We start from the raw sequence: 25,884 nt of genomic DNA, 5'->3' as shown, positions 1-25,884 counted from the left end.
AGTTGTACTGGAAGGACTGAACTCCAGAGACTGTACCAACACTTCAGATGGCTAAATCCCCTGCACAGGGCACGACGTGACTTCTCGCACAATGTTGGTGCAGTTAGCCCTACGCAATCGCAGTAGAAAAGACACAGGATGCTCTGGGTGAACTATGCAGAACTTGCACCATTCCTCAGCCTAAACTATTCATCTCAACATTCCACTTGTAACACATGGCTCGTCACTTTGGGTAATGGTGAATATTGTATGAACGGTAACGTTGTATAAAAATTGCATATTCTTCACGTTTTCCCTTACTAACAAAAGTTTATTTTTGTTGCATACAGATGGAGATTCAATGCTTTGAGATACAAACATAGATGCAGCCTTCCAGAAGCACTTACAAGCTGAGAGTTACTAAATCTAAGCAATATTGAACTAATTAATGTAAAATAAATAAGGAAGATACATCCACAGTGCTGATTTGAGACTTTGAAAGGCTCCTGTCTTAAGCCTATTGTATCTGGAAATGTGGTGTGAATATCTGTAGTTTGTAAAATTTTTAAGGCTTTTAAAACTATTTTTAAAATTAGAGCTGTAGGATCTTTAACACTTTCCCTTGATAATTTCCTATTGACAGTCACTAAATATAAAGGCGTGTATATTAATGCAGACGAGTTTCATTCATAGATGGCAAGCTACAACAGGATTATTTGCAAGTGCAAAGATCACTCACATGAATAAAGATTGGGTGGATCAGTGACTCCACTGATAAAATGAACAAAATCCTTCTCCAATAACAACCCAAATATGTTTTCTTGCTACTTATCCAAGCAAGTCTACTTTTGTGTTGTTCCAGTTTAATTCACTGAAAACACATAATTATTAATGAGAGCTCTGATGGGGCAGGAGAGGAAACATGCTTCTCGGTGATCAACTTGCAGCCACAACACAAAACCCAGTTCTGTTTGTGCAGGGAAAAGCAACCCCCTCCTGCTACATTATCCCATTGATCCACAAACATTTACATCTCCTTTGTTAACTAGTTTTCTGTAGAAATGTTATAACCACTAAGAAACGCTCTTTCAACTGCACCTCAAGAAATGTCTGTTTTAGACTGAATCAGTCTAAAAACCAGGGTCTATTTTTGCCTTTAAGTTGTGTTATACATGAAATCTGTTGGGCTTTTCTTGGATGGTCACGATTCGTTGTAAATAATTCAAACTAGATTTACAAAAGAGAAGAGGCTGTACAATGAACACAAGAACTGCACGTTACTACATCCCTGACAGTCAAAACTAACACAAGTATTTCATAAAGCCCTATCGTAAAATGTTTTCTTCTCCTCCTTCGCATTATTTTGTGATCTATGTTCAGCATCAGGTCGATTTTGAAGGATTTCTGTCCAATGTAATAATAAAGTCTAATTAACAAGTTCTTGTGGCTATGGCAAGAGAATAGCCTCACCTGAATAGACTCTGTTATCTGTACAACAGGCATTGAAACTAAACAAAGATATCAGTAGCTCATAAACATGAAACACCTTTGATGGACCGCTGCTTAGGTGGTGTCAGATCCTCTAGCTGAGCATTTCTAGTACAGAAGCACTCTCTATCAACAATCCAGACTAATTTTGAAAGCACACTCTAATCACCTTAAAACCTGGCTGAAATTAATCAACACCAGCACTTATCCTAAAGGCCTGTGTGTAGAAAGCTCTCTGGACATTGCATTATCACTGCAAGAATTCATGGGGATTTGCTCTGTGGAACACCTCCAGCCCCAATCCTGACCAACAGTGAGATGAATTCTCTGCTGCAAAGCCAGGTCTGTCCAGCATGGCCCTTGTAGCTGAGCCTAGCTGGTATTACAAATGCTGTCTTTCCAAAAAAGATTATTACAGAGAACACAACCAATGTCCAGCAAAACAAAGGCTACAAACAGCATTTGGCCATTTAAACCACAGATAGTCTATATTCTAACATTTTTTTCTGCTGGGACTTCTATTCTAGTGCTATGGCTTCTGCAGGGAAATTGAGAAACTCTCCCCAGCTCCTCACTGGCAATGTCATGAGCATTGCCCTTTGTTGGATACGCTGACCCTGGCAGCCCAGTGGTGAGCTCGGCCCCAGCTGAACTACCTTCCCGTTACTCTGAAGAGTAATTGCCAGTTCAGGCCTCAAAACTCAGCCACAGCAGATCGACCCCGCGGTCCCCCCAGCTGCTAGCTCACACGGTGTTTGAGAAGGACAGAGGGAAGCATGCAAGCCGAGAAGAGAAGCCCATAGGTGGCACTCTTGTCCCGACACAGCCCTTCAGCAGAGGCGAGGGGCCCACCTCAGCGAAGAAGCCGGTTGAAAAGCATTAATTCCACAACAGGCTTTTAATGAACGTTTTTTTATTTTATTTTATTGTCAATACACTTAAAGACGGAAACCTATGTTAAACCAATTATTTCTGAGAATGCTGAAATACAAAGTGTTTCACACAGAAGCTTGTTACTGTAACACAAACAGAAGTGAGATGCAGAATATGCAGACATGTATTAGGAGTGCTCCAGTCACGAGTTCAACAACTGTACTGCTACAGCATTGTCACACAGACCTGGAAAGTGAGCATTTGACTGGTTTTAAGCGTCACCTCTGCATTTCTAGGACTACACATTTACTTGGAAACCTTCTAGCAGTGGACAGAGAACACAGTAATTTTGCCTTCAAAGTTCATTTTGAAAGCACCATGACAACAGACTGTTCAAGCTACGCCCTTACAGAGGGAAGTCTACACAGACAATTATTGCAGTTATGGCTTTTCAGGGCTAATGTTTATTATTATCTATGTCAGGTTTGTGAATATACAACAACAAGCACTATTAGTATTTCCTGGTATTTCTTCCTGGAAAGTAAAACCAGTGTTTTCCATTTAAAATTTATTCTTTTCATACTAAAGAAGGCAAACTCTTATATTCTATACAAAATGCATGTGCTTGGCCAGGCACTGACCAGCTTTTCCTTCTTCTAGACTCTGTAAAACTAAACAAACTCAAAAATGCAAAACTTCTTTATTAGTTAGCAGCAAAGAAGTTCTGCCAACTTTACACAATAAATAGATTTCTGCTTAATTTAAATCTAGTTCCAAAAGTGTGACATGACTAAATGGGTTGTATGGGGCAGTAACACAGGTATCGTGCTCCATCACCAAGACCCTAAGCTCAGGTCAGAAGGGGAGGGAGGAATGGAGCAAAGGGAAAGGAATGTCTCTTCTAAAACGACTGAAAGATTTATGCTGCACTTTGCTTTTCTCTTAAAGGTCTCAAAGAAATATTTTCTAAAGCTACCTCAAGGTTATTTCTCACACAAGCAACTCTGTTCAAAACTCAATTTTGAACATCTTTTCCTGAAAATCAGGGACATTGCTGCAGTCCAACACTTAATGACATTCCTGGCTTGTAACAACACATATTCACCACTCTCCTCATCGTTTGCTTGATCGCTTTTCATGCTTATCCTTTGTGTGCTGGCTCCTGTTTCGATGTCTCGGAGGAGAGTAGCTGACTCTCCTTCTGGACTGAAAGCTGGGTGTGTATGGGTGAATTCTGCGTTTCTTTGGTTTTTCTTCTGTCCTGCTTTTGTTTGGCTCAGGCTCCTTACTGTCTTCCTTTTGCTCACGTTCTTGCTCTTGTTCTTTTTGAGACGGTAACGTGTTTTTGATGGTATTAATAAGAAATCTTTTGTTTGTACCAGCAAGAGGACATTTCAACCTGTAAAGACATTTAAAAGTGATCAAAAAAACCCTAAAGAAAAAAACATCCTGAAACAAGTCTGAAATTTTAACTTCAATAATTTTAAGATGGCTTTTGTGCTTTTGGCTTTCCTTGCATGCCACCTAGTGTAAACTACCAGTACAGAAAGATGCTCAAGATTGTCTCTATTCTCCTTTTATATTAATCTTTATAGGATGAAAAATGTTCCACTTCAAGACAATGAAAACCCACATGACTTTCACAAGGTAGCGTGTGCAGGGGGAAGCAGAGGATGATAATATTTTAAGGTTGATGACATGTAACTATAGGTATTCAGGAATCAAATATTTAGTAACATGAAGGCCAATGGCATCCTGGGATGCATTAAGAAAAGCGTGGCCAGCAGGTCAAGGGAGGTTCTCTTCTCCCTCTACTCTACCCTGGTGAGGCCTCATCTGAAGTCCTGTGTCCAGTTCTGGGCTCCTCAGCTCAAGAGGGACAGGGAAGTGCTGGAGAGAGTCCAGTGCAGGGCCACCAAGATGATCAGGGGCCTGGAATATCTTCCTTACGAGGAAAGGCTGCGGGAACTGGGGCTGTTGAGCCTGGAGAAGACTAAAGGGGGACCCCATTAATACATAAAAGTATTTGAAAGGTGTATGTTAGGAGGATGGGGCAACATCATCTGTTTTTTCTGTAGTGCCCAGTGATAGGATTAGGGGTAACGGACAAAAGCTGGAACACAAAAGGTTCCACTCAAAGATAATGAAAATCTTCTTTGATGTAAGTGTGAGGGAGCCCTGGCACAGGCTGCCCAGAGAGGTTGTGGAGTCTCCTTCTCTGGAGGCTTTTAAAACCCACGTGATTGTGTTCCTGTGTTGCCTGAACGGGATGGGGGGGGCGGGGGGGGTGTTGGACTGGATGATCTCTAGAAGTTCCTTCCAAACCCTACAATTCTGTGATCCTCTGAACATATTCCAAGTCAAATTAGAATGGTTTATAAAAATCATAATCTACTACAGTTAGCATTATCTAACAAACCGAGATACTCAGAAAGCAAAAGATACTCTTGAAGAACCCAAACAGCTGTAGAAATAAAACATATATACAAGCCATATCAATTTTAAATCAGGCAATCACCAATCAAAATGCTTTATTTCTTAAACAGAAGGGATACATATCCAACTCTTTTCCATTGTTTGTGACTTTCTTCTCTTGCAGCTTAACACTTTTGCACATAAATTATCAGCTAGTTTTAATAAACAAGTACTGTACATTTCATTTCTTCAGCTATACTCCTTTGCAATTTATTGCCTGATAAAGAATGGAATGAAAAGAAACAAGATTGAATATATTCTTGCAGTAAGCAGAAATGACTCTGAAGACTTTGTTTACAGTGGGAGTTACTGTGTTGTTTGTCATCACAACGTTTTTGAGCCTTCACGCTATTGAAGAAGCTATGGAATTACTCTAACAAAGCAGAGCTATTGGAGAGCACTCTGCTGCTCACTGAATCAACTCTGGAGTCAATGAGTCCTAACACCACAACATTAAGATCATCCTTTCTACTTGAATAATTTGTGTAAGTGTAGGAACTATAGTCTAACCATTTAAAAAACTTTGACAGTTCTTGAATAATCAGAGGTATTGGAACAACATTGTAATGAAGATCACATCTGATTATTTAGCATATTTCATGATTTTTAACTGGACATGGCATTTACGATGGTGTTTTGCTTCAAGTCTGCCTAGTAAGCATTACCAGCAATTCTTCTTGTCCTAAATCTCAAAGGATTTATGAGAGTAATTTTAGAAGCATAAATTAAACAGTCCCACTGTTATTTCTGATAGGTACTTCTTGACATGTTTCTGCTGCACAGCTGATTTTAGAGTCTTCTAAACTTTCTGTATATAAATACACATTGTTTTGCTCAAATCCTAGTTAAGAAAATCAGGAAAGCCTAGATCTGTATCTACTACAGCTGTTTTATAAATTAGGGAGACAGTATTTATCCATGTCAGCAGAATCAGGCTTTTACTTGAAGCTACACCAGCTACAAGTATAGTGCTGAACATGCCGTGGCACAGGTTACACACTCAAGACATACAGCCAACATTCAAGTTCTCTGCATGTCTCATGATGGCATTAAACTGTTGAGCTTCAGTGTTGCTTACTAAGGAAGACAGCTTTCTCTAGGCTGTATCCAGGCAAAAACTATTTCACATTTGTTACCTTGTTCTTGCTTTTTCTTAAGAGCTAACATATTGATTAAGCACTAATTCATACAGCACCAGGATGAGACAATCTCTCCTAAATAAATCCACCTTGCTGAAGTATTTATTTCTTTTTGGCACTATGAATGCTACCTGAGCTATACTGAGAGTGAAAACTGATGAGAAATGCAGTGCTTCAGAGTCAGCTAAAAGATGCCATTAGCTTACCATCACATGGTGACAGAAGCAGGCCACTGGGCTTTCAAAGAGCAGCAGTAAGTTATGGCACTGAAGAGAAATATTAGTCCTTAAGTGTTATTGATCTCAGACTTCCACAAAGCAAACTCTGCCCTCATGTCTTCAAGGAAGTTACATATATGGCCCATGCTACATTACACATGCACACCAACAAGCCCATAGTATTTGGATATTTCCATGGTACATATGGAAGATTAAAAGGGAACTGTATTAATCTACTGACATCTTTGAGATAATTTCTAGCAAGAAAATTGCCCTTCCTGAAGACAAGCCTTTGGCTTGCAGGAGGTCTGATCCTGCAATGCTCAGTTCAATGACAGATTTGTCTTCCATGTAAGTTCTGAAGGGCTGTAAGGCAAGCTCAGTCCATGTAAGGCGGAATGCAATAATGTTGACTGGTAAACTGTGCCATGGAACAAGTTTTAAAAGCTTTTCTTTAAAAAAAGGCACGTTAAAAGAACATGAAAGTTCTGAACAGAAGCACGTCTGACTCGGGGCTGCAGGCATGACCAAAGCAAGCAGGCAATCCACAATTCTAGCGCAGCCTTGTCTAGAAAGCAGACTCCAGTTCTGCAGCAACTTAGTCACTTGATGTGAGGCTTCACTTTTTGCTTTGCATGCTCCAATAAGCTAAACCAAACCATTCTTACCCACAGAACTTTGTCCCCCACCACAGATAAGTCCCAACCCCCAAAATCTCTTCACCATGCAATGATGAAGAATCAACGTTTCATTTCTGAGTAGAAAAGAACATACCTGTTACTGTGAACATAGGTCACACCTTAACTCTTGACATTTTAAGCCAAGTTCTGTGCAACAGCACAGAACTTCCAGCCACTACTTGTCAAGTGTAGCAGTGTAGTTAGGACACAAGTCCCATTTAAGATACAAGAGTTACAGTGTCTTCCCTGCTGAGTAACTGAACATATCAAACAGGCTTGGTACAGTCAGCCTCAGCATACAGAGTGAATCACATCTTTTCAGGAAACAAAGTTAATTATGGATGACCTTGCATTTCTACCCCTTCTAAACTGCCACGGAAAATACAGTACTTGACTGAAGAGTGACTGAAGGCAAAAAAAAAAGCAGCAGCTAAAGGTTGCTTTGCCAAACCAACTAATCTAGGCTATTATCTTTTCACAGGGGATCTCAACACGCCTGGGAAGACACTGCAAGCTTTTACATATGGCCTTGGCAGCTAGATACAGCTGGCAGGACCTTGGATGGGAACTTGTGTTGTGATCACAAGATTTTAACAGATCTACATTGCAATTTCTGTTCACTCTCTGTTTCTCCTTCCCTTCATATTCAAATGAAAGGGATGCTGGAGGATCACATTGCACTGTTTCTGCAGAGTCATGCACCATCCATTCAAAGGCAAGATGCAATACAGCATTTCACAGTTCCAGCGCCCTCAAACACTTGAGCCTTATCTTCATTATTTTGTATTCTGCAGTACTTCTAACAGATTTGATACTGAACAGAAAGCTACTTATAGGAATGAAAGCAATTTTAGGATTGCTCTGCAACAAAGAGATTTCAAAATAATTTAATGCTTCAAAAATTTATCTTCTTTTTGCAATTTCATCTGCTCTTACAATGCAGAGCTGAACAAACCATCCCAAAATACCCTGTTGTCCATATCTTATTTTAGACAAGCTTTTCAAGTAAGCTGAGAAGATTACATTCAGTTCAGCCTTAGTTCTCTTGTTACCAGCATCTTTGAAGGCCAGACCTATACACTGGAAAAAAAATAAAAAGCTTCTAGAATTTTTGCACAGAATAGCTTCTGTGGCATTTTAACTGCCTCTCCAGATAAAAGCAGAACAACTCCTTAAAACAGGCCCCAATTTCACTGCTATAAGAAAGCTTATGAATTATGTACCTAGGACCAACAAAAACACCTAAAAAAAGGTGAGGTTTTAACTTGATTTCACCTAGACTTTGGAAAACCCCAGCTATCCTACAATTTTATTCTGTGTAAATACGTTGATGACTCAAGGATAAATTTAGCTAAGCATTTCAAGTGTTACACTATTTGTTCAAAACTTCTCATCCTGGATCCAACCAGTCCTTTAAATGTCAGCTTCCAGACAGCTGCTCTGATGCCTTTTCTCATCTTAGAAGTTCCAGCATCACAGCAGCATTGCTGTGATTCAGCCACAGAATCCGCTCTTTCACTCAATATTTCTGGGATTAAGATACCTTCAGAGAAGGATCTTTCCTTCTCCTCTCTCACATATTTTCTTACTTGTGATTACCTCTACTAATGCTTTGAACCAAATATATCATCAGTAAGATGTACCTCACGTGGCATCATAAGGACACAGGAGATCACAAGCAGAATCACTGTGGCCCTAGAGGACATACAAAAGGAGCAGTGCAGAAACTAGAAATATTGCAGCACTGAGAGCAAGAATCTTGTGGACATCCAAAGACATGCCAAGAGCCAATAATGTGAGCCTACAAATAGGAATATCCAGTATTTTTTTGATTAATTTGCCATGGACCTAGATACTGCCAATCTGAGCAGTCCCAAGAGCATGGAGGTTAGTGAGTTAAGACTCTTAACCAACTAAGAGCTCACTGGCAATATTGACAGTTGCTCCATGTCCAGAGAGTCACAGAAAAACATCCCTTACCACACAGGCTCTTGCCTGATACAACCACCAATCTCCCTGTTTAGAACAAGCTTTTTTTCTACTAGTATCTAACCCCAAGATGATCAGGGGAATGAATCATCTTCCTTATAAGGAAAGGCTGCGGGAACTGGGGCTGTTTAGTCTGGAGGAGACTGAGGGAAGATCTCATGAATATTTAGAAATATCTAAATGCTGGATGTCAGGAGGTTGAGGCATGCCTTTTTTTCTGTTGTATCTAGCAACAGGACAAGGGGTAATGGGATGAAGCTGGAACACAAAAAGTTCCATTTAATCATAAGAAAAAACTATTTCACTGTGAGGGTGTGGGAGCCTTGGCACAGGCTGCCCAGGTAGGGTGTGTCCTTCCTTGGAGCTCTTCAAGACCTGCCTGGACACGTTTCTATGCAACCTGTGCTAGGTGGACTTGCTTCTGCATGGGGGTTGGACTGGATGATGTCTAAAGGTCCCTTCCAACCCCTGCCATTCAAAAAAAAAAAAAAAAAGCCACTGACTCCAGAAATGGATTCAACAGCTGCTGGAGAGCAACATAAACTGGACTCAGTGAAGTATGAGCAGTAACAGCCTCTGCTTCTCCTTACCCAAAGACATATGGCAGAACAAATCTTTTCTTCATAGACTGACTTGCTTCTACTATTCAGTGCCAATGCAGAACTTAGGACCTTACACTAGATCTCTCCAGGGTTTGTGCATCTCTTCTCTAGGACTCCTCTGACAAAGGGCTGAGGAAATCCCAGAAGTTGACATGAAACATACCTGTACGCATTTTGAGTTTGGCAGCGAAGGAAGGTTTTGCATTTTACCTGTTAAGACTGTGCTTGTAGACAAGTTGGTGATTTGTTTCTACCAGTTATACTTTCCTAGGTTTGGTCTACTAATATTCATTTTTATGAACTAACTTTTCTGCTCATTTCATTTCCTATCCACAGAGCTCAGAGCAGCAGTTACCTTCCTCTCAATAGTTTACAGTTGCAAGGTTACATGGCAGTCTTGGGTCTAATCTCATAAGCCATTCAGAACTTACTGTAACATCAGTTCCATCTTTATCTAACCTCTCATCTATATACGTAATATCTAGGTTTTGGGCCAGTTCAGAAAGACCAGAACAGTATAATGAGGCATGAAAAATATTAAAGGGGAAGACAGCAGTGGCATGTTCTAGCTGCTGTTCTGTCTCTTGCGCCTGCAGAACTAGACACCAAAGACTTACTGTGAGTCTGCCTATGGGAAGCTTTATACCTTCCCCATGGCTACATACACCAGCTGCACACTAGCCTATGCCAAACTACACATTTGTGACAAATGGGACTATTACCAGTCTCTCTAAGGATAAATTCAGAGAGAGAAAAATCCCTGGAGAAGCATCATATAAAAACACCCCAAAACATCTCCAAGTGCAGGATATCCTGAGCTGCAGATTGCTCCAAGCTGGGGCAGTACTTTGAAGAAACACTGCTATTTTCTTGTACTTTCCTTCCTCCATTTCCCAGGCAGTGAGTATCAGTCAGTGGTGGAAAGGGGCATTGCAGAGATTGATCCCTTGATTGAGCTATTCTCATGTTTCTCTGCAGCTGAAAGGATCCTTACTCCAACAGTGTCAGTTGAGGATATAACTATGCCAATCCCTATGTCAACAGTCTTCCTGCACCTGAAGCCTTCTTAACAATCCTCTTCTCCTACACTTTTAATGCAACCATGGCCTAGCCAAGTACTATTTCACTCTAGTGCAATCTGCAGCTGTTCTGATTAAGGGAGTGGAGCATCTCCCTTATGATGAAAGGCTGAGTTAGCTGGGGCTCTTTAGCTTGGAGGAGACTGAGGGGTGATCTCATTAATGTTTGCAAGTACGTAAAGGGGCAGGTATCAGGAGGATGGAGCCAGGCTATTCTCAGGGATGTCCAATGATAGGACAAGGGGCAATGGGTATAAGCTGGAAAATAAGAGATTCCAAAGAAATACAAGGAAGAATTTCTTCACTGTGAGGATGCTAGAGAACTGTAACAGGCTGCCCAGATGAGTTGTTGTCTCCTTCTCAGGGGACATTCAAAACCCACCTGGATGAGTTCCTGTGTGACCCACACTAGGTGGTCCTGCTCTGGCAGGAGGGTTGGATTTAGATTATCTTTCAAGGTTCCTTCCAACCCTTAAGGTTCTGTGATTCTCTGAAGAACAGGTCACTCTTGGCCATCCTCTCCTCTGGCAGGCCTTGGGCATCAGGCTTTAGTAAACTGCATGTTCCCTCCAGCTGATCTTCACAGCCAGCTGAGCAGGATCTCTTTCAGAGACAAGTAAAAAGTAGCCAAAGCCAGGAGCAGAAGCCCACACACTCCTGGCAGGTATTCCAGTTGCACAGGGACACTTGGTTACTTCCCAGCAGAGATCTTTAGTCTCTGTACCTGGAATTTACTTGTAAAATCATAGTAACTGGGTGCATGTAACACTTCATGGTGCATATTACCTGCACTGGTTTACCTGGCCATTTGGCAAGGCTGACAGGGTAAAAGTATGTTGTATTAGTATAGCTATAACCACTACAGGGGACTAAACTAGTTTAACTATTTTAACATCTCTCTCCATCATTTTTGAACAATCATGGAGGACAGGTGAGGTGCCTGAGGACTGGAGAAAGGCCAATGTCACTCCAGCATTCAAAAAGGGCAAGAAGGACGATCCAGGCCTCACCTCCCTCCCTGGAAAGGTGATGGAACAACTCATCCTGAATGTTATTACTGAACATATGAAAGAAAAGATGGTTATCAAGGGGAGTCAGCATGGATTCACCGAGGGAAAATCTTGTTTGACCAACCTGATAGCCTTCTATGAGTGCATAACCAGCTGGCTAGATGAGGGCAGAGCAGCAGATGTCATCTACCTTGACATCAGCAAGGGTTTTGACACTGTCTCCCATAACATCCTCATCAGAAAGCTCAAGCAGTGTGGCTTGGATGAGTGGACAGTGAGGTGGATCGAGAGCTGGCTGAATGACAGAGCCCAGAGGGTGGTGATCAATGGCACAGAGTCGAGTTGGAGGCCTGTGGCCAGTGGAGTTCCACAGGGATCAGTTCTGGGGTCAGTCTTGTTCAACATCTTCATCAACGACCTGGATGAGGGGACAGACTGTAACCCTCAGCAAGTTGGCTGATGACACCAAACTGGGAGGACTGGCTGATTCCCCAGAAGGCTGTGCTGCCATTCAGCGGGATCTCGACTGGCTTGAGAGTTGGGCAGAGAGGAACCTCATGAGGTTCAACAAGGACAACTGCAAAGTCCTGCATCTGGGAAGGAACAATCCCATGCACGAGTACAGGCTGGGGATTGACCTGCTGGAGAGCAGCTCTGCAGAGAGACCTGGGAGTCCTGATTGATAATAAACTAAATATGAGCCAGCAATGTGCCCTCATGGCCAAGAAGGCCAATGGCATCCTGGGATGCATCAAGAAGAGTGTGGCCAGCAGGTCAAGGGAGGTTCTTCTACTCTACTGTGCCCTGGTGAGGCCTCATCTGGAGTCTTATGTCCAGTTCAGGGCTCCTCAGCTCAAGAGGGACAGGGAAATGGTGGAGAGAGTCCAGCACAGGGCCACCAAGATGATCAGGGGACTGGAGCATCTTTCATGAGGAAAGGCTGCAGGAACTGGGGCTGTTTAGTCTGGAGAAGAGGAGACTGAAGGGGGACCTTATTAATATTTACAAATACCTAAATATAGGGTGTCAGGAGGTTGGGACATCCCTTTTTTCGATGGTATCTAGCAACAGGACAAGGGGTAATGGGATAAGGCGGGAACACAAAAAGTTCCATTGAAACATAAGAAAAAACTATTTCACTGTTCAGGTGAGGGAGCCCTGGCACAGGCTGCCCAGAGGGGTTGTGGAGTCTCCTTCCTTGGAGGTCTTCAAGACCTGCCTGGACGTGTTCCTATGTGACCTGATCTAGGTGGAGCTGCTTCTGCAGAGGGGTTAGACTGGATGATCTCTAAAGGTCCCTTCCAACCCCTACCATTCTATGATTATAGAATCATTTATGAACATAAAGAGTATGAACTGCAGAAATCCTAGGTAAACTATATGAAACCCCCAAAACTTCTTTAGGAAACAGAAAGGATTTGTTTTTCCAGAGAGACACTACTTTTATCTCTTGAGAGCTACTAAAACAAACACAGCCAAGAAATCAGCTGACAACTTCATTAACAGCACAGGCTTATCTTTTACTGCTATTGGTAGAGGAAGTCAAACCTCATCTACAAATGAGTTTAACATAGTCAACTAGTGCACTACTTGTGAGTACATCCCTAGATCAAATAGCTTCTTATCAAAGCCATATTAAGATGAATGATTCTTCTCAGTGTGTTATTACTTCTTCAATTACAATTACATGCATTACATTCCATGATAATCTAGCTGTAAAATCTGAAAAACTGCATTGAAGAATCAATTCTTCATTGCATGAAGATTTAAAGATTGTGTTTCTTTTCCCATTTGCTATACAAAGTAGCCCCTAGGCTTTAGGGGTTTTTTAAGTATTAAAGAATACTTCCTTCCAAAATTGGATTATACTTTGAGTTCATTTTTGGTTGCAATTCATACGTGGATTCTCTAGTAGAGGATCATTTATTATTTTTATTGTTTTAATAGTTTAGATTTATTTGTCAGGCTACGAATTCTTCTAACTTAGATTCTATTTAAGTCAGTAACACATGGCCAGGATGTAACTATGAGCACACTGAAGTTACCCAGTATTTTAAAGACTCATGAGGTTCCAATCCAAACTACTATTTCATCTACTACAAGCAAATACTATTACAGAAGCTACTCCGAGTTTTCCAATTGCTTTGGCTTCAACACCTTTGCTCAAGCAATTTCAATTAGGCAGAATTTACTTGAATTTCTTTCTTATCTGGACTCAAATTTTTGCCCAGCCAGATGAATACCTGAATGAAAGCAAATTATTAAATATGACACAAATTAAAATGTAGAGATTTCTGTCACATGTTAAATGTAAAATTTATATTGGCATTGGCCATAGCATTCATTTCCTCTTGGCACAACTTACCAACCCATAGCTCCCATTGTTTCAGCTCTGGTTCTCCCACGTTTTGCCTCTTTAAGTAGCTCTTCCACAGCCTTCCTAAATAAGAGGAATAGGAAAAAGTTACTACTTGCCTAACATGAGACCTTGCCACTTTATGCACTTATGTAAATAAAGCAGAGCGCTTCTTCACTGCAGTGAACTAAACAATAAAAATACTACTAAAACTACCTCAAGATAACTCAAATTCCTATGCACCAAGATTAAAAGAAACACTTTGACCTACTAAAAGCAATTAAAGCTGTTGCAAACACAATTGCAATACTAATTGAAGAGTAGAAATAAAGCACACAAAACTGATGTACTAAACTGAAAAACACGGTCCCTGTCGCTTCACCTTGGGAATGCTCTTCCCTGCTGTCACTTAGGTTCTTCCTAAAGTCTTTCAACCTTAGCAGACCTATTCTGTGCACAGTTAAACACCACCAGGAAAATAACAAGCAGTCAGATAGTAAAACTACTGCAACTTCCAGCTGTCACATGGCACTAGCTTTGTGTACAGTGACAGAAAAGAGCTCACCTTTGTGACTAGGATCCACCACTCAAACTGACCAACCTTTACATTATCAGCTTCTTCTTGAACAAACTGGCCAGACTAATACTAAAGCAATTAAATAACTACCATCAGCTAAATAAAGACAGAGTAGAAATTATGCAAATTATAGACAATTCTTCTAATGTCAGTCTTTCAGTTCCTTTTGTTAATTTGTTTCAGTCTCAGAAAAAACTCAAGTTTTAAAAACTTAAGAAAAACTCAAGACTTAAGTAAAAACAAAACTATAAAATAAATAAATAAATCTTAAGTTTTATCTTTTGTTTTTAAGATCTCAGTGAGGTCTCAACCAGCTTGAGACTTGAGCAGAGAGAAATCCCATGAGGTTCAACAAGGACAACTGCAAAGTCCTGCATCTGGGAAGGAACAATCCCATGTACCAGTACAGGTTGGGGATTGACTCACTGAAGAACAGCTCTGCAGAGAGAGACCCGGGAGTCCTGATTGATAATAAACTAAATATGAGCCAGCAATGTGCCCTCGTAGCCAAGAAGGCCAATGGCATCCTGGGATGCATCAAGAAGAGTGTGGCCAGCAGGTCAAGGCAGGTTCTTCTCCTCTACTGTGTCCTGGTGAGGCCTCATCTGGACTCCTGTGTCCAGTTCTGGGCTCCCCAGCTCAAGAGGGACAGAAAACTGCTGGAAACAGTTTTTGGGCCACCAAGATGATCAGGGGACTGGAACATCTTCCATATGGGGAAAGGCTGTGGGAACTGGTGCTGTTTAGTCTAGAAAAAAGGAGACTGAGGGGGGAATCTCATTAACATTTACAAATATCTAAATAGCGGGTGTCAGGAGGTTGGGGCATCTCTCTTTTCTATTGTATCTAGCAACAGGACAAGGGGTAATGGGATGAAGCTGGAGCACAAAAAGTTCCATTGAAACATAAGAAAAAACTATTTCACTGTGAGAGTGAGGGAGTAGTTGCACAGGCTGCCCAGAGGGGTTGTGGAGTCTCCTTCCTTGGAGGTCTTCAAGACCCGCCTGGACATGTTCCTATGCAACCTGATTTAAGTTGACCTTCTTCTGCAGGAGGGGTTGGACTGGATGATCTCTAAAGGTCCCTTCCAACCCTACCATTCTATGATTCTGTGATTTAAGTAACTGCTCTATTCTACGTGAGCAATGTTATTGGGAAAACCAATGACCAGATAATGTGAGCCATTTATTATATAAATGGAATGTATAAACAATTTGGTTACTTAACTGTAAGCAACTATATATGTCAAACAAAAATAACTGCAAGACAGAAAAGGAAAGATATATATGTCCGTAATACTCAGTATATGAAGCTAAGCATTAACAACACTGACATGGCTAAGACTGAAGGCTTGAGGAACTGAAGGTAGGAGTCAATGAAGAGGGTATTTATTGTTTAGCCCTCCCAACTATGTGGAAGCCACTATGCTAAAGTGGCTTCTGACATTTGGACTATGTGAACAACATAATCATCACCTTGACAATGCACACTGTGCAAAACAGGTAACTAACAACAGGCTTTAACTCAAACTGCAAGAAAGTCATGTCCCATCATGTTGTTAAGATACTATCAGCACAGAAGGATTTTGCATTTTTGCCAGATGAAAGCATAGCCTGAGAATCAATTTTGTTATGAAGCCAAAACTGAGACTAGAGAAATCATCACCCAACAGCAGAAGGCAGTCTGCAAAGAAAAGCAAGCAATTTATATGGCAGGCTCATGTGAAGATCTAGCGAGCTAATGCTGGGCTCTAAAGATCTATCAGAGTAGTTTATTACCATTTAGGTTATTAATATCTATACGGAAAAGATAAGAGGTCTCGGCTTTAACTGCATACACTGTGCATCCATAACAGGAAATAAAAAGAAACAGTACAGAGTTTCCTTCAGTAGAGAATGAGAACATGTTACATACTCACTCAGCAGCCTACATTTGTCAGTCTAGATCCAACCTTATTCAGCTTGCTACAGTCTTAAGCCCTTGTGGCTCCCTTCACATTTGTGATTGTGGATCCATTTATTCATTAGGATAGGCTGAGTTTATAGGCACAGACATATCTTTTCTTCAGTTTATATTACTTTTAGGCATACTTTGCATTTCCCTGGCAACAGAAAACAAATCGGCACTACATAGGTATAATACCTACTCTTTCTTTTTTTCTTTTTACTCTGCAGTTCTCCTTGAATATAGTTTTCATATTTTATACTTAATACCAGCTACCATAGAACTACTCTCTCACTTTATAGTAATTTCCAGGAAGCAATACATAGCTAAAGACTCCTAAACAAGCCTTCAGAATCAGTCACAAGTTATCAAACAACTTGAAAATAACTATTGATTGAGTTTATTTTATACATTTTTTTTTTACCTTTGTTCCAAGGGGAAACCATTCCATCCAGAAAAAGCTGACATCCAAGCCAGACAGACATGCAAGGTTATAACTTCCTTGAGAGTTTGCATTTGAAGGGCTTTGCAAAGGAAAACGTGCAAGACTTTCACAGAAACAATAGTAGAGAAATATATAAAAACTACAGTACTGCTTCTCTGTGTACTAGTCTTATTAATAGCACATTAATTTAAGGTTCCTCACAGAAGTCTCTCTCACATAAGGTTATTAGCATGGTCTCAGTAGCATCTAGGCTTCAAATCCTTTTTTAAGCTTACATCTGATGTTGAGGACATGTTGCATATCTAGACATACCAGAGCCATTCATGGAAATAGAGCATTTGCCCAGGTAAGTTGTCACCTGTCCAAGTTACCTCCATCTAAATGCTAAGTACAGCATAAGCAACCTTGCCAGCTGCTGCTGCCTTCCCAGGTAGGAGCACTGGGGTGTGTGGGACAGCCACTCCCCAAGAACAAAAAAAAAAGGGGTAAGAGACACAGGCTGTACCACTGGAATGTGGGAGATGTTAAATACACAGGTCTCCAGGAAATTATATCAAAATTTATTTTACCCCCAGACCCAGAATTTGCTACCTGAACAGCATGAGTTTATAGTAGACAGCAGTAATACATTGTCCTTATAAAAGCCTGTCCTGAGCCTTCGAACAGCAATGATGGATGAAAGGGAGGAAACAGAGGAAAAAAAAAAAGAAGTCTGACTTCTACTTACCAGTTACCAAATTTAGTGATTTTGTTTTGAAAAACCTGACTATGAAGCAGATTAAATCTTTTCATTATTATCATAAAATCTGATATTATTTCATAAATCACAGTAATAGCCATGATTCAGTTTAGGGGAATCATCACAACATATTAATATGGTGACACCAATTCTATTAGCTTAGAATCATGGAATGGTTTGGAAAGGACCTTAATGACCACCTAGTTCAACCTCCCTGATACGGGCAGACATATCTTCCACTAGACCAGGTTGCTAAAAGCCCCATCCAGCCTGGGCCTCAACACTTCCAGGGATAGGACATCCACAGCCCCTCTGGGCAACCTCTGCAAGGGCCTCACCATCCTCACAGGGAAGAACTTCATCCTTACATCTGATCTAAATCTCCCCTTTTCCAGTTTAAATTACCCTTTATCCTGTCACTACACGCCCTCATAAAGTCTCCCTCCAGCTTTCAAGTGTCTCTTCTCTACTTAGGTAGGAATTATATGCAATTAAGTATTTGAGACTTTTTTCCCCCCTCTGCTTGTATCAAAGATCAGACTGACTTGGCACCCATCTCAGTAGCCCTGTAAGTTGACACCTTTTCTTATCAACATTGTTTCCTAATATTAGTCTTTCAACATCACTCTCTCTTATTTATGGCACCTTTATAAAGCCTTTTTGACTTGTTCAAACAAATGAAAAAAGTGCTCAAATCCTCTTTGAAATAAGGCGTTTCCAACTCACTGAACTTATATCCTCCACACAAGTAAGCCAGAAGCTTAAAAGCTACGCAAGCAAGGTTTTCACATTTGCTTTTAGAGGCCTCTTGGGACTTCAGATTCCTTGTTCTCTTCATTTTTACAGCTTGGTTACAATACAAACAGTCCTCTGGCTGCCACCTGCAACTCCAAGAGCTGCAGTATGAGTAAAGGAAATGCAGCATGCAACTTTCATGTGAAAATCACCAGAGACTGGGGGACTGCTACGAGGGAAAATTAGGGACAGAGGCACATTTAAGAATACAGTCATCATTATAACATCTTTTATAACAAGCACCACTTAAAACTTGCTGTGCCAATCCTTTTTGAGCCATCAAGCTTAACTGCAGAATTACAGTAACATGAAGGTATAATCCATGATGTTTTTATCTTCAAGAGTATGGTCTAAGATCTATTTACATTTCTGAGCAATTAGACTTCTTCCTCTATACTGGAAGGTTACAGGCAAAGTTCTTATTGCATTACAAATGCATGTGCTCAAATAATGGGAGAATGTAATGGCTCCAAAGTCAGGCAAAACCAGAGATATTTACAACTCCTCACTCAGGGGAAGAGCTTCATCATTTTTTCTGAAAGATCAAACAGACTGAAAAATGAATAACTGGTAATAAAGAGGTATATCTGATATAGTCACAAGTAACGAAAACACCACACCACTACAGAAGCCATCAAATGTTTGAGACTACAGACCACTCTGTTAGGAGAAGATATATGCCAAATCAGACAGCTGGGGGGCCAGGTAGCCACAGCTCCAACTAGCAACAAGCAGACACACACACTGCACATACACAACCTCTGACCACACCAATCAGAGACAAAGTACTTGCACTGTGATGTTTTAGCCTTGGCTGGGTGCCAGATGCCCACAAATTGTTCTACCATTCCCCTTCCTAAACTGGACAAGGGACAGAGAAATAAAGAGGTTTGAGAACTGAGATAAGGACAGGGAGATCTCTCAGCAATTAGTGTCACAGACAAAACAGACTCAACGTGGGGAGAAATGGTTTGATTTATTAATGAAAAATCAAAACAGAACAGGGAAAAAGAGAAGTAAAACTGAATCTTAAAACACCTCCCCTCATCCCTCCTCCTTCCCAGGACTCCCCTTCCTTCCCTGACAGCAGCACAGGCAATGGGAGTTACAGTCAGTTCATTACAGATGGACTTTGCTGCTGCTTCCTCTCAGGGGGAGGCCTCCTCACACTTCCCACTGCTACACTGTGGGGTCCCTCCCCACGGGAGACAGTCCTTCTGGAACTTCTCCAGCGTGGGTCCTTCCCATGGGCTGCAGCTCCAGTATGGGTCATCCACCGGCAGAACAGTCCTTCAGGTACTGACTGCTCCAGCCCGAGTCCCTCACAGGGTCACAAGTCCTGACAGTAAACCTGCTCTGGCATGGGCTCCTCTCTCCCCACAGAGAGAGGGTGAGTTTCCAGGGTGAGTTTCCCACAGAGTCACAGCCTCCTTCAGACATCCACTCACTCCAGAGTGGGGTCCTCCACAGGCTGCGAGTGGATCTCTGCTCCCCAGTGGCCTCCATGGACTGCAGGGGCACAGCTGCCTCACCATGGTCCTCACCACAGGTCACAGAGGAATCTCTCTTCCAGGGCCTGGGCACCTCTGCCTCCTCCTTTCTCTACTGACCTTGGTATCTGCAGAGACGTTTTTCTCACATTCTCACTCCCTTCTGCTGCTGCTGCAGTTCAGCAACTGAGCAGCAACTTCTTTCCCTTCTCAAATATGTTATTCACAGAGGTGTTACCTCAGTCATTAATTGATCAGACCCTGGTCAGCTGTGGGTCCATCTTAGAACTGACTGGCATTAGTTCTATCAGCTACAGTGGAAGCTCTGGAAGCCACCTCTATAGCCCTTCACTACCAAAACCTGGCCCAGACAAAACCACTACACACACCTGAACAGTTTCATCCTGCCTTTCTCTCTGGTCAGGTATAGGAGACCCCAAGGTTTCAGCTCAACTCCCTTCCTGTACAAACCATCACCCAGAGTTGGCTTGGACTCTCTGGTCCCCTAGAACTCATCCCATGGAAGTCTTGCTTGTAGAGGCACACGTCTCACCCCTGGAGATCTCCTGACCCCACACAGTCTCTTCAGCAGCTGGCCAGGACTACTCCGTGACTCCAACAGCAACATCCTCCTGTGATCTTGCTCTGAGATACATGCTCACCCCTGAGCTCCCACCTTATTCATCCACTCATCATCTGATCCACTTTGATATTCACTAGCAGCCACACACTCCCTCACATACCCACACTTGCTTCAATATTACAACAGGTGAATAGGTCCCCAGTCCCACTCTAGTGGCTCACACTTGCTTTTGCTCCCTTCATGATGTGTTTCCAGCTGCTGGCACCCAGCTCTTTAGTCCAGAGTAACAGCCTAACTGCTGACAAACCCGACCTGCACTAGTTCCAGTTGCTGACACCATCGGCACATAGCTTCCTCTGACCCATGATTTGATTCTAGGTGCTAGCACTAAGATGTACATCCTCTCTCCTCAAATGCAGTCCCTCATCCAAGAGTTAGAAAGGAATTTAACAAGAGGACAGGACAGATTACGTTGATCAGGAAGAGGGGACAGACGGGCAAGTGTACCAACCAGGAGCCTATTCACACACAAGCAGACCTTCTAATAACTTTATTAATCTATTTTCCCACTGTTTCTTCTCCCCAAATCACCCCACCTGAATGTACCCCTTTCCCCACCTTTGTTTCCTCACCTACCTGTCCCATAATAAGCCTTAAGCAATCTCAAAATACTCTTCTCATTTGTCCCACAGTGCATCCTGCACACCTAGAGAGCAACACCCTGAAGTCCCAAAGGTGCTCCAGCACTGACTCATCTAGATGTGTGTCACACTTGGAGTCTGAGGCTGTCTCCTGGGACCAGTCCTGGGAGGGGCCCTGAGAAGATGCTGACTCCTCTGAGTCCTTACTGTGGGTTCCCACCTGCGTACCCACGCTCCTCTGGGCTCATGGAGGTGGACCTCTGAGATGGATCTGGGAGAAGCCAAGGCTGGCACTATTTGAGCTCTCCCATCCACCATGGTCTCTCTTTAGTCCTCTGTGGGTGTGCCCAGGAGCTTTTGGCACATAACCTAACAAACTGCTATCTCCATCCACATCATCGTATCATTAAAGATCTTGATGCAAACTCTAATGAAAACATATCTACTGGGATTGCTTCACAACATGCAATTGGCTGCAGAAGTGCACAGGCCTGGAGTAGGAAGTATTCATATTCAGTATCTCCCAGAGTCACAGAAGGGACATCTTTATGAAACATACCTTTGTGAAAGACCTTCATAGCACTACAAACTGCTTGCAGTCTGTATCACTACTATTCAAGCTCAAAGGCTAGGCTACTGCAACCCCTCAAAGCACCATTAAGTCTACCTCCTGAGGCATTCTGGGTCCTAACAACAAGCTGCAAGGAGAAAAAGTTGGTAGTCTTTATAACTAATTTTCTCAAAGTAGTTTTATGCTGACCATACAACTTATTTTTAACCATGCATGTCACTGGAAATAGAAGTGGATATTGGTATTCTGATTACATCTGAATAATTAATAGGAAGACCTTCAGTCAAGTAAAGGACTGAAGATACTGCCTTCTACAATAAAAGAATGGTAATGAAGGCCAGTGTTATTTATAATTAACTCCTCTGAGCTGGTTTGTCCTATCTGCTTACACTTACTAAGAATGCTGATGAAAAGAAATGTCAAGAATAAAGCCTAAGTCACATCATTGAGAGCAAGAAAGAAAAAAAAAAAAAAGCACAAATATGCCACAAATTTCTTAATGTTTATTCAAAAGCAAAGGCCTTCCCCATTGGTTGTGTGAATGCTCTCATTCTTTGTCCATTGGGTTTAATATTTCTTTAAATATTCTATTTGGCATATTGTGTATATTCTATTTCTGTGCTGATATACTCATCAGCTTGAGTAGTGAACATAATACTCCATTTCAAGCACCGATTTTAGCTTGCAGACCACTTTTGCCACAAATATGGGAAAGAATGACATTGCGAATCCTCACACTTTGATTTTAACTGTTAAAAACAACAGAACTATCAATTCATTTCTCCAACAAAGGTTACTTTGTTAAAGAGTGTAACTGGGATGCCTGCACAGAAAAAACATTAGTCTATTGATTCTCAACTCAACTACAGGCCTCTTGTTAGAGAATTACAGCATTCCTTCATGATTCAGGGCAGCATCTCCTTAGGAAACACTTGATTCCAAGTAAATGATGCTCCAAACAAGCTTGGTAGCTCAGTAGGCACTTCTAATAAGGTATAGTATCTGAGGCTGTGAAATATTTATAGCTGTTGAAAGACAGAAAGGAACATGGAAGGATTTGTATGCACAATATAACAAGGCCATTTCCTTTATATTTGCTGAGAAACGACAGATTTGCTTCACGCAGAACAATCATGATGAGAATTTAGGGAGGAGAAAGTGAATAAGGATTTTTTTTGAGAGAGGAATGAAAATGGTGACCTTCATAATATCCCAAAGCATATTTTGTTAAAATAAACTAGTAAAAGCACGTGCACATGTCTGTTGGGGAAATAAACTGAACAGTTCCTAGTAGCTAATTTGTTACCTTTATTTTCCTTTTCATTCCTGGGTCATATTTTCACAATACCATTAATTACATATTAACAGAATTTAGCTTAGAGATTTCTTCAAATCACATTGCATCTCAAGACTCTGGGTCTTCACTGACATACCAGGAAGCCCACAGGAACAAAAGATTTCAGCTGGCACTTCCAACAAGTGTTACTGGGTGAGCTGGAGCAGAGGAAATGATTCACTATTTGACACACCTGTGGTATTTACAGCTTTTAGAGTTTTAACCAGAGTATGCAACAGTCACTTGTGAGTTAGTATTCAGCTTTAGTAGCAACTACCACTTTCTACTAATGTGAGAAAAACATCAGATGCAAGGTCAAGTGAGAGTCAGACACAGTAAAAGTGAAAAATAATAGCAGGGAAAGTGTGGCAGTAAGGACAAAATAGAACAAGCAAGATAACGAGACCTCTTCCTAGATAATAACAAAAAACCCCCACAGGACAACTGACTTATCTTAACAGATCACTGTTTAGAATGCTGAGACACAAAATTAGCTTCAAACCTGAAAAAAGATGCACAAGAACAGTTACACTTCTTTTTCCTCTATGATAGACTAAATAAACACACATACAAAAAAACCTTTAAGCTGTTATTTAAGACTTGTGCAGTGCAAGACAAACCTATTATACAGAGCCTGAAAATGATAAACCTTAAGTACCATTGCTGTACTACTCACAGGAGAGTATGATCGAGTCATTTAATATGAAACCAAGGAGTACTGTCTGTAAACCAAACGATAAAGAAAGGTCTGTATTAGACTCTTGAAGACTATACAGGGATGTATTTTTAGAGTAAAAAATACCCAAGTATTAACTGAGTGCTGCTAGCAAAGCGAGCTGTCATGAAAGCTGAGGGGAGGGCACGAAAAAGTAACTGATAGGTGGATGCAGGTCAAAGAGCAGTAATAAAATACACTATACTGTAATTACAATATGTTCAGAGCTGATTAAACACCTATGAAGGTCAACAGTAGCATTGAAGACACCAGACAGCTAAACCTTACCATGTACCACTCGATAAATGATCCCAAGCTTCACCCTCATTATCTGCCATACTGCCACAAAAAAAGAGCAACAATAAATCTCAACTCAGCTTGAAGCTATGAGCTGGAAAATAGTTTGAATCTGGTTCTTGGGAAGGAGCACATCAGAAGGCACAAGCAGCTATTGCTGATGAGTGAGGAGCTATGCCCTGAACTGCTCGGAGGACCAAAAGCCCTCAGAACAGCAACAGCAGCCAGAAGACAATCAGTGTGGAAGAAACAGTGGGATGATTTCAACTTCCTACGGATGAAAAAGGTTTAAGTTTGGAATGGCACTAGAAAAAAAACACAAAAAACAATATTCATGCATATATAGAAGGAAGCCTTAGTTATTAAACTGATGATCCAAGAGCAGAAGTAGCTTAGCAAGAATTAAACGTTTGTTAGAAAGCATTATGCTCTAGCCCTTCCACCAGCCCAGCACTATCACTTCTGCCCATTTAAAAAGCTTGACAGAGATAGTAGAAACAACTTCTCTTCCATACGCACTCTCAGATATGGTTTCTTAAAAGTTAAAGGACAGGGTCATGAAAAGATCAGTTCAGAAAGCTCCTGGTCATCACTTCACTGTAACAGTTTTTTTTAAACACCCTGAAGACAAATGCAGTTACTCACAAACAAGCTTGGAAAAAAAATTCTAATAACTACTAACAGGATTATTACCCCAAAAATTTGTGATATGAACACCTAAAGCCAAAGTAAGAGAAGTCTACCATGACTGAGTATCAAAATAAAGAAATCCACATCATAATACTCCGTGTTTGCTTGCAAACACCACAACTCAACAGCAACAGGAACTCTCGTGTCCCAGTGAAATGGAAAGTAAAAAATAATTTTATTATTTTCACAAAATAAGTGCCAAGCACAAAAGGAACGCACCAACTTTAGTAATTAATCAACTGGCACATCTACTGAAAGCTGACAGTTTTAACAACAGAAAGTTATATTTTTTGCTTTTTAAAGTTTTACCATGGATGAGAGATAAGCGACCTAACACTTCCCGATTTTGTTTTTAAACGGTACCGGCACGGATCACAGGACTATTTGAGTTTCGGGAGTTAAGCAATGGATTTCCCCCATTACGCGGGAAGACTTCTTTTCTCCTGCAAGTCCCGAAGCGAAGGCCCCAAAGTTTTGTCCCGAGGACACGGCACAAGCCCGCTCCAGGCCGGGCAGTGCTCGGAACGCACACTGTCGGCAGCCGCCGGAGCGGCTGCGGCGGCGCCGGGCAGCGCCAGGCCAGGCTTAGGGCCTTCCTCTCCACCGCGGACCACCCGCCGCCTAGCGCCCCGGAAGCCTGAGAGTCGAGGGCCGCCACAGGGAAGGATCATCCCACGGCCAAACTGCAGACCCCGGAGACTCGTCCCAGGCAGCCCCAGACCAACCCTGTCCGAGCCTTATGGGGCAGGAAGCGACGCCGGGCCCTGTTCGTCCGAGAGCTCCCGGGGCCGCTCAACCGGCCGCCGCTCACCTCTCCAGCTCCGGATCCTCCTCCATGGCAGCGCAGGAGGGAGGGCGACAGCGCCCCGTCTCCCCCTTTGCGGCCTGGCTCCTCACGCGAAAGCCGGCGCCATGCCCCACTCACAGCCCAGCGCGGGGCGGAGCGGAGCGGCAGGGGCAGGCACGGAGGACGGTGAGGACCCCGGCGGGGGAGGAGCCGGGGCGGTGCGAGCCGGGCCGCCGCCGGCACGCCACAGCCCGCCGGGCAGCTGCGGCCACTGGCAGCCGCGCCCGGCTGCACCCCGCCCAAGGAGAGAGCGGGGATGACAGCCGGCCCGGTGGGCTCCTGCCCTCCTCGATGCATGCCGGTGGGACCCACCGTAAACCTCTGCC

At 42.2% G+C, this 25,884-nt stretch overlaps 1 protein-coding gene across 1 annotated transcript; it reads right to left on the bottom strand.

The window, feature by feature from the left end:
- Positions 1 to 2,363: 2,363 nt before the first annotated feature.
- On the bottom strand, positions 2,364 to 25,679 carry POLR1D (RNA polymerase I and III subunit D). Its single transcript, XM_062020427.1, has 3 exons — positions 25,523 to 25,679; positions 13,898 to 13,972; positions 2,364 to 3,739 (listed from the first exon to the last, which is right to left on the bottom strand). The coding sequence occupies exons 1-3, from the start codon at positions 25,546 to 25,548 to the stop codon at positions 3,454 to 3,456; spliced, it is 387 nt and encodes a 128-aa protein (XP_061876411.1). The 5' UTR covers positions 25,549 to 25,679; the 3' UTR covers positions 2,364 to 3,453.
- Positions 25,680 to 25,884: the final 205 nt, after the last annotated feature.

This window comes from Colius striatus, chromosome 1, assembly GCF_028858725.1.
Source record: "Colius striatus isolate bColStr4 chromosome 1, bColStr4.1.hap1, whole genome shotgun sequence".
Taxonomy (NCBI): Eukaryota; Metazoa; Chordata; class Aves; order Coliiformes; family Coliidae; genus Colius; species Colius striatus.
Note: the sequence above shows the minus strand (reverse complement) of the source record. Positions and strands in the feature narration are given on the sequence as shown.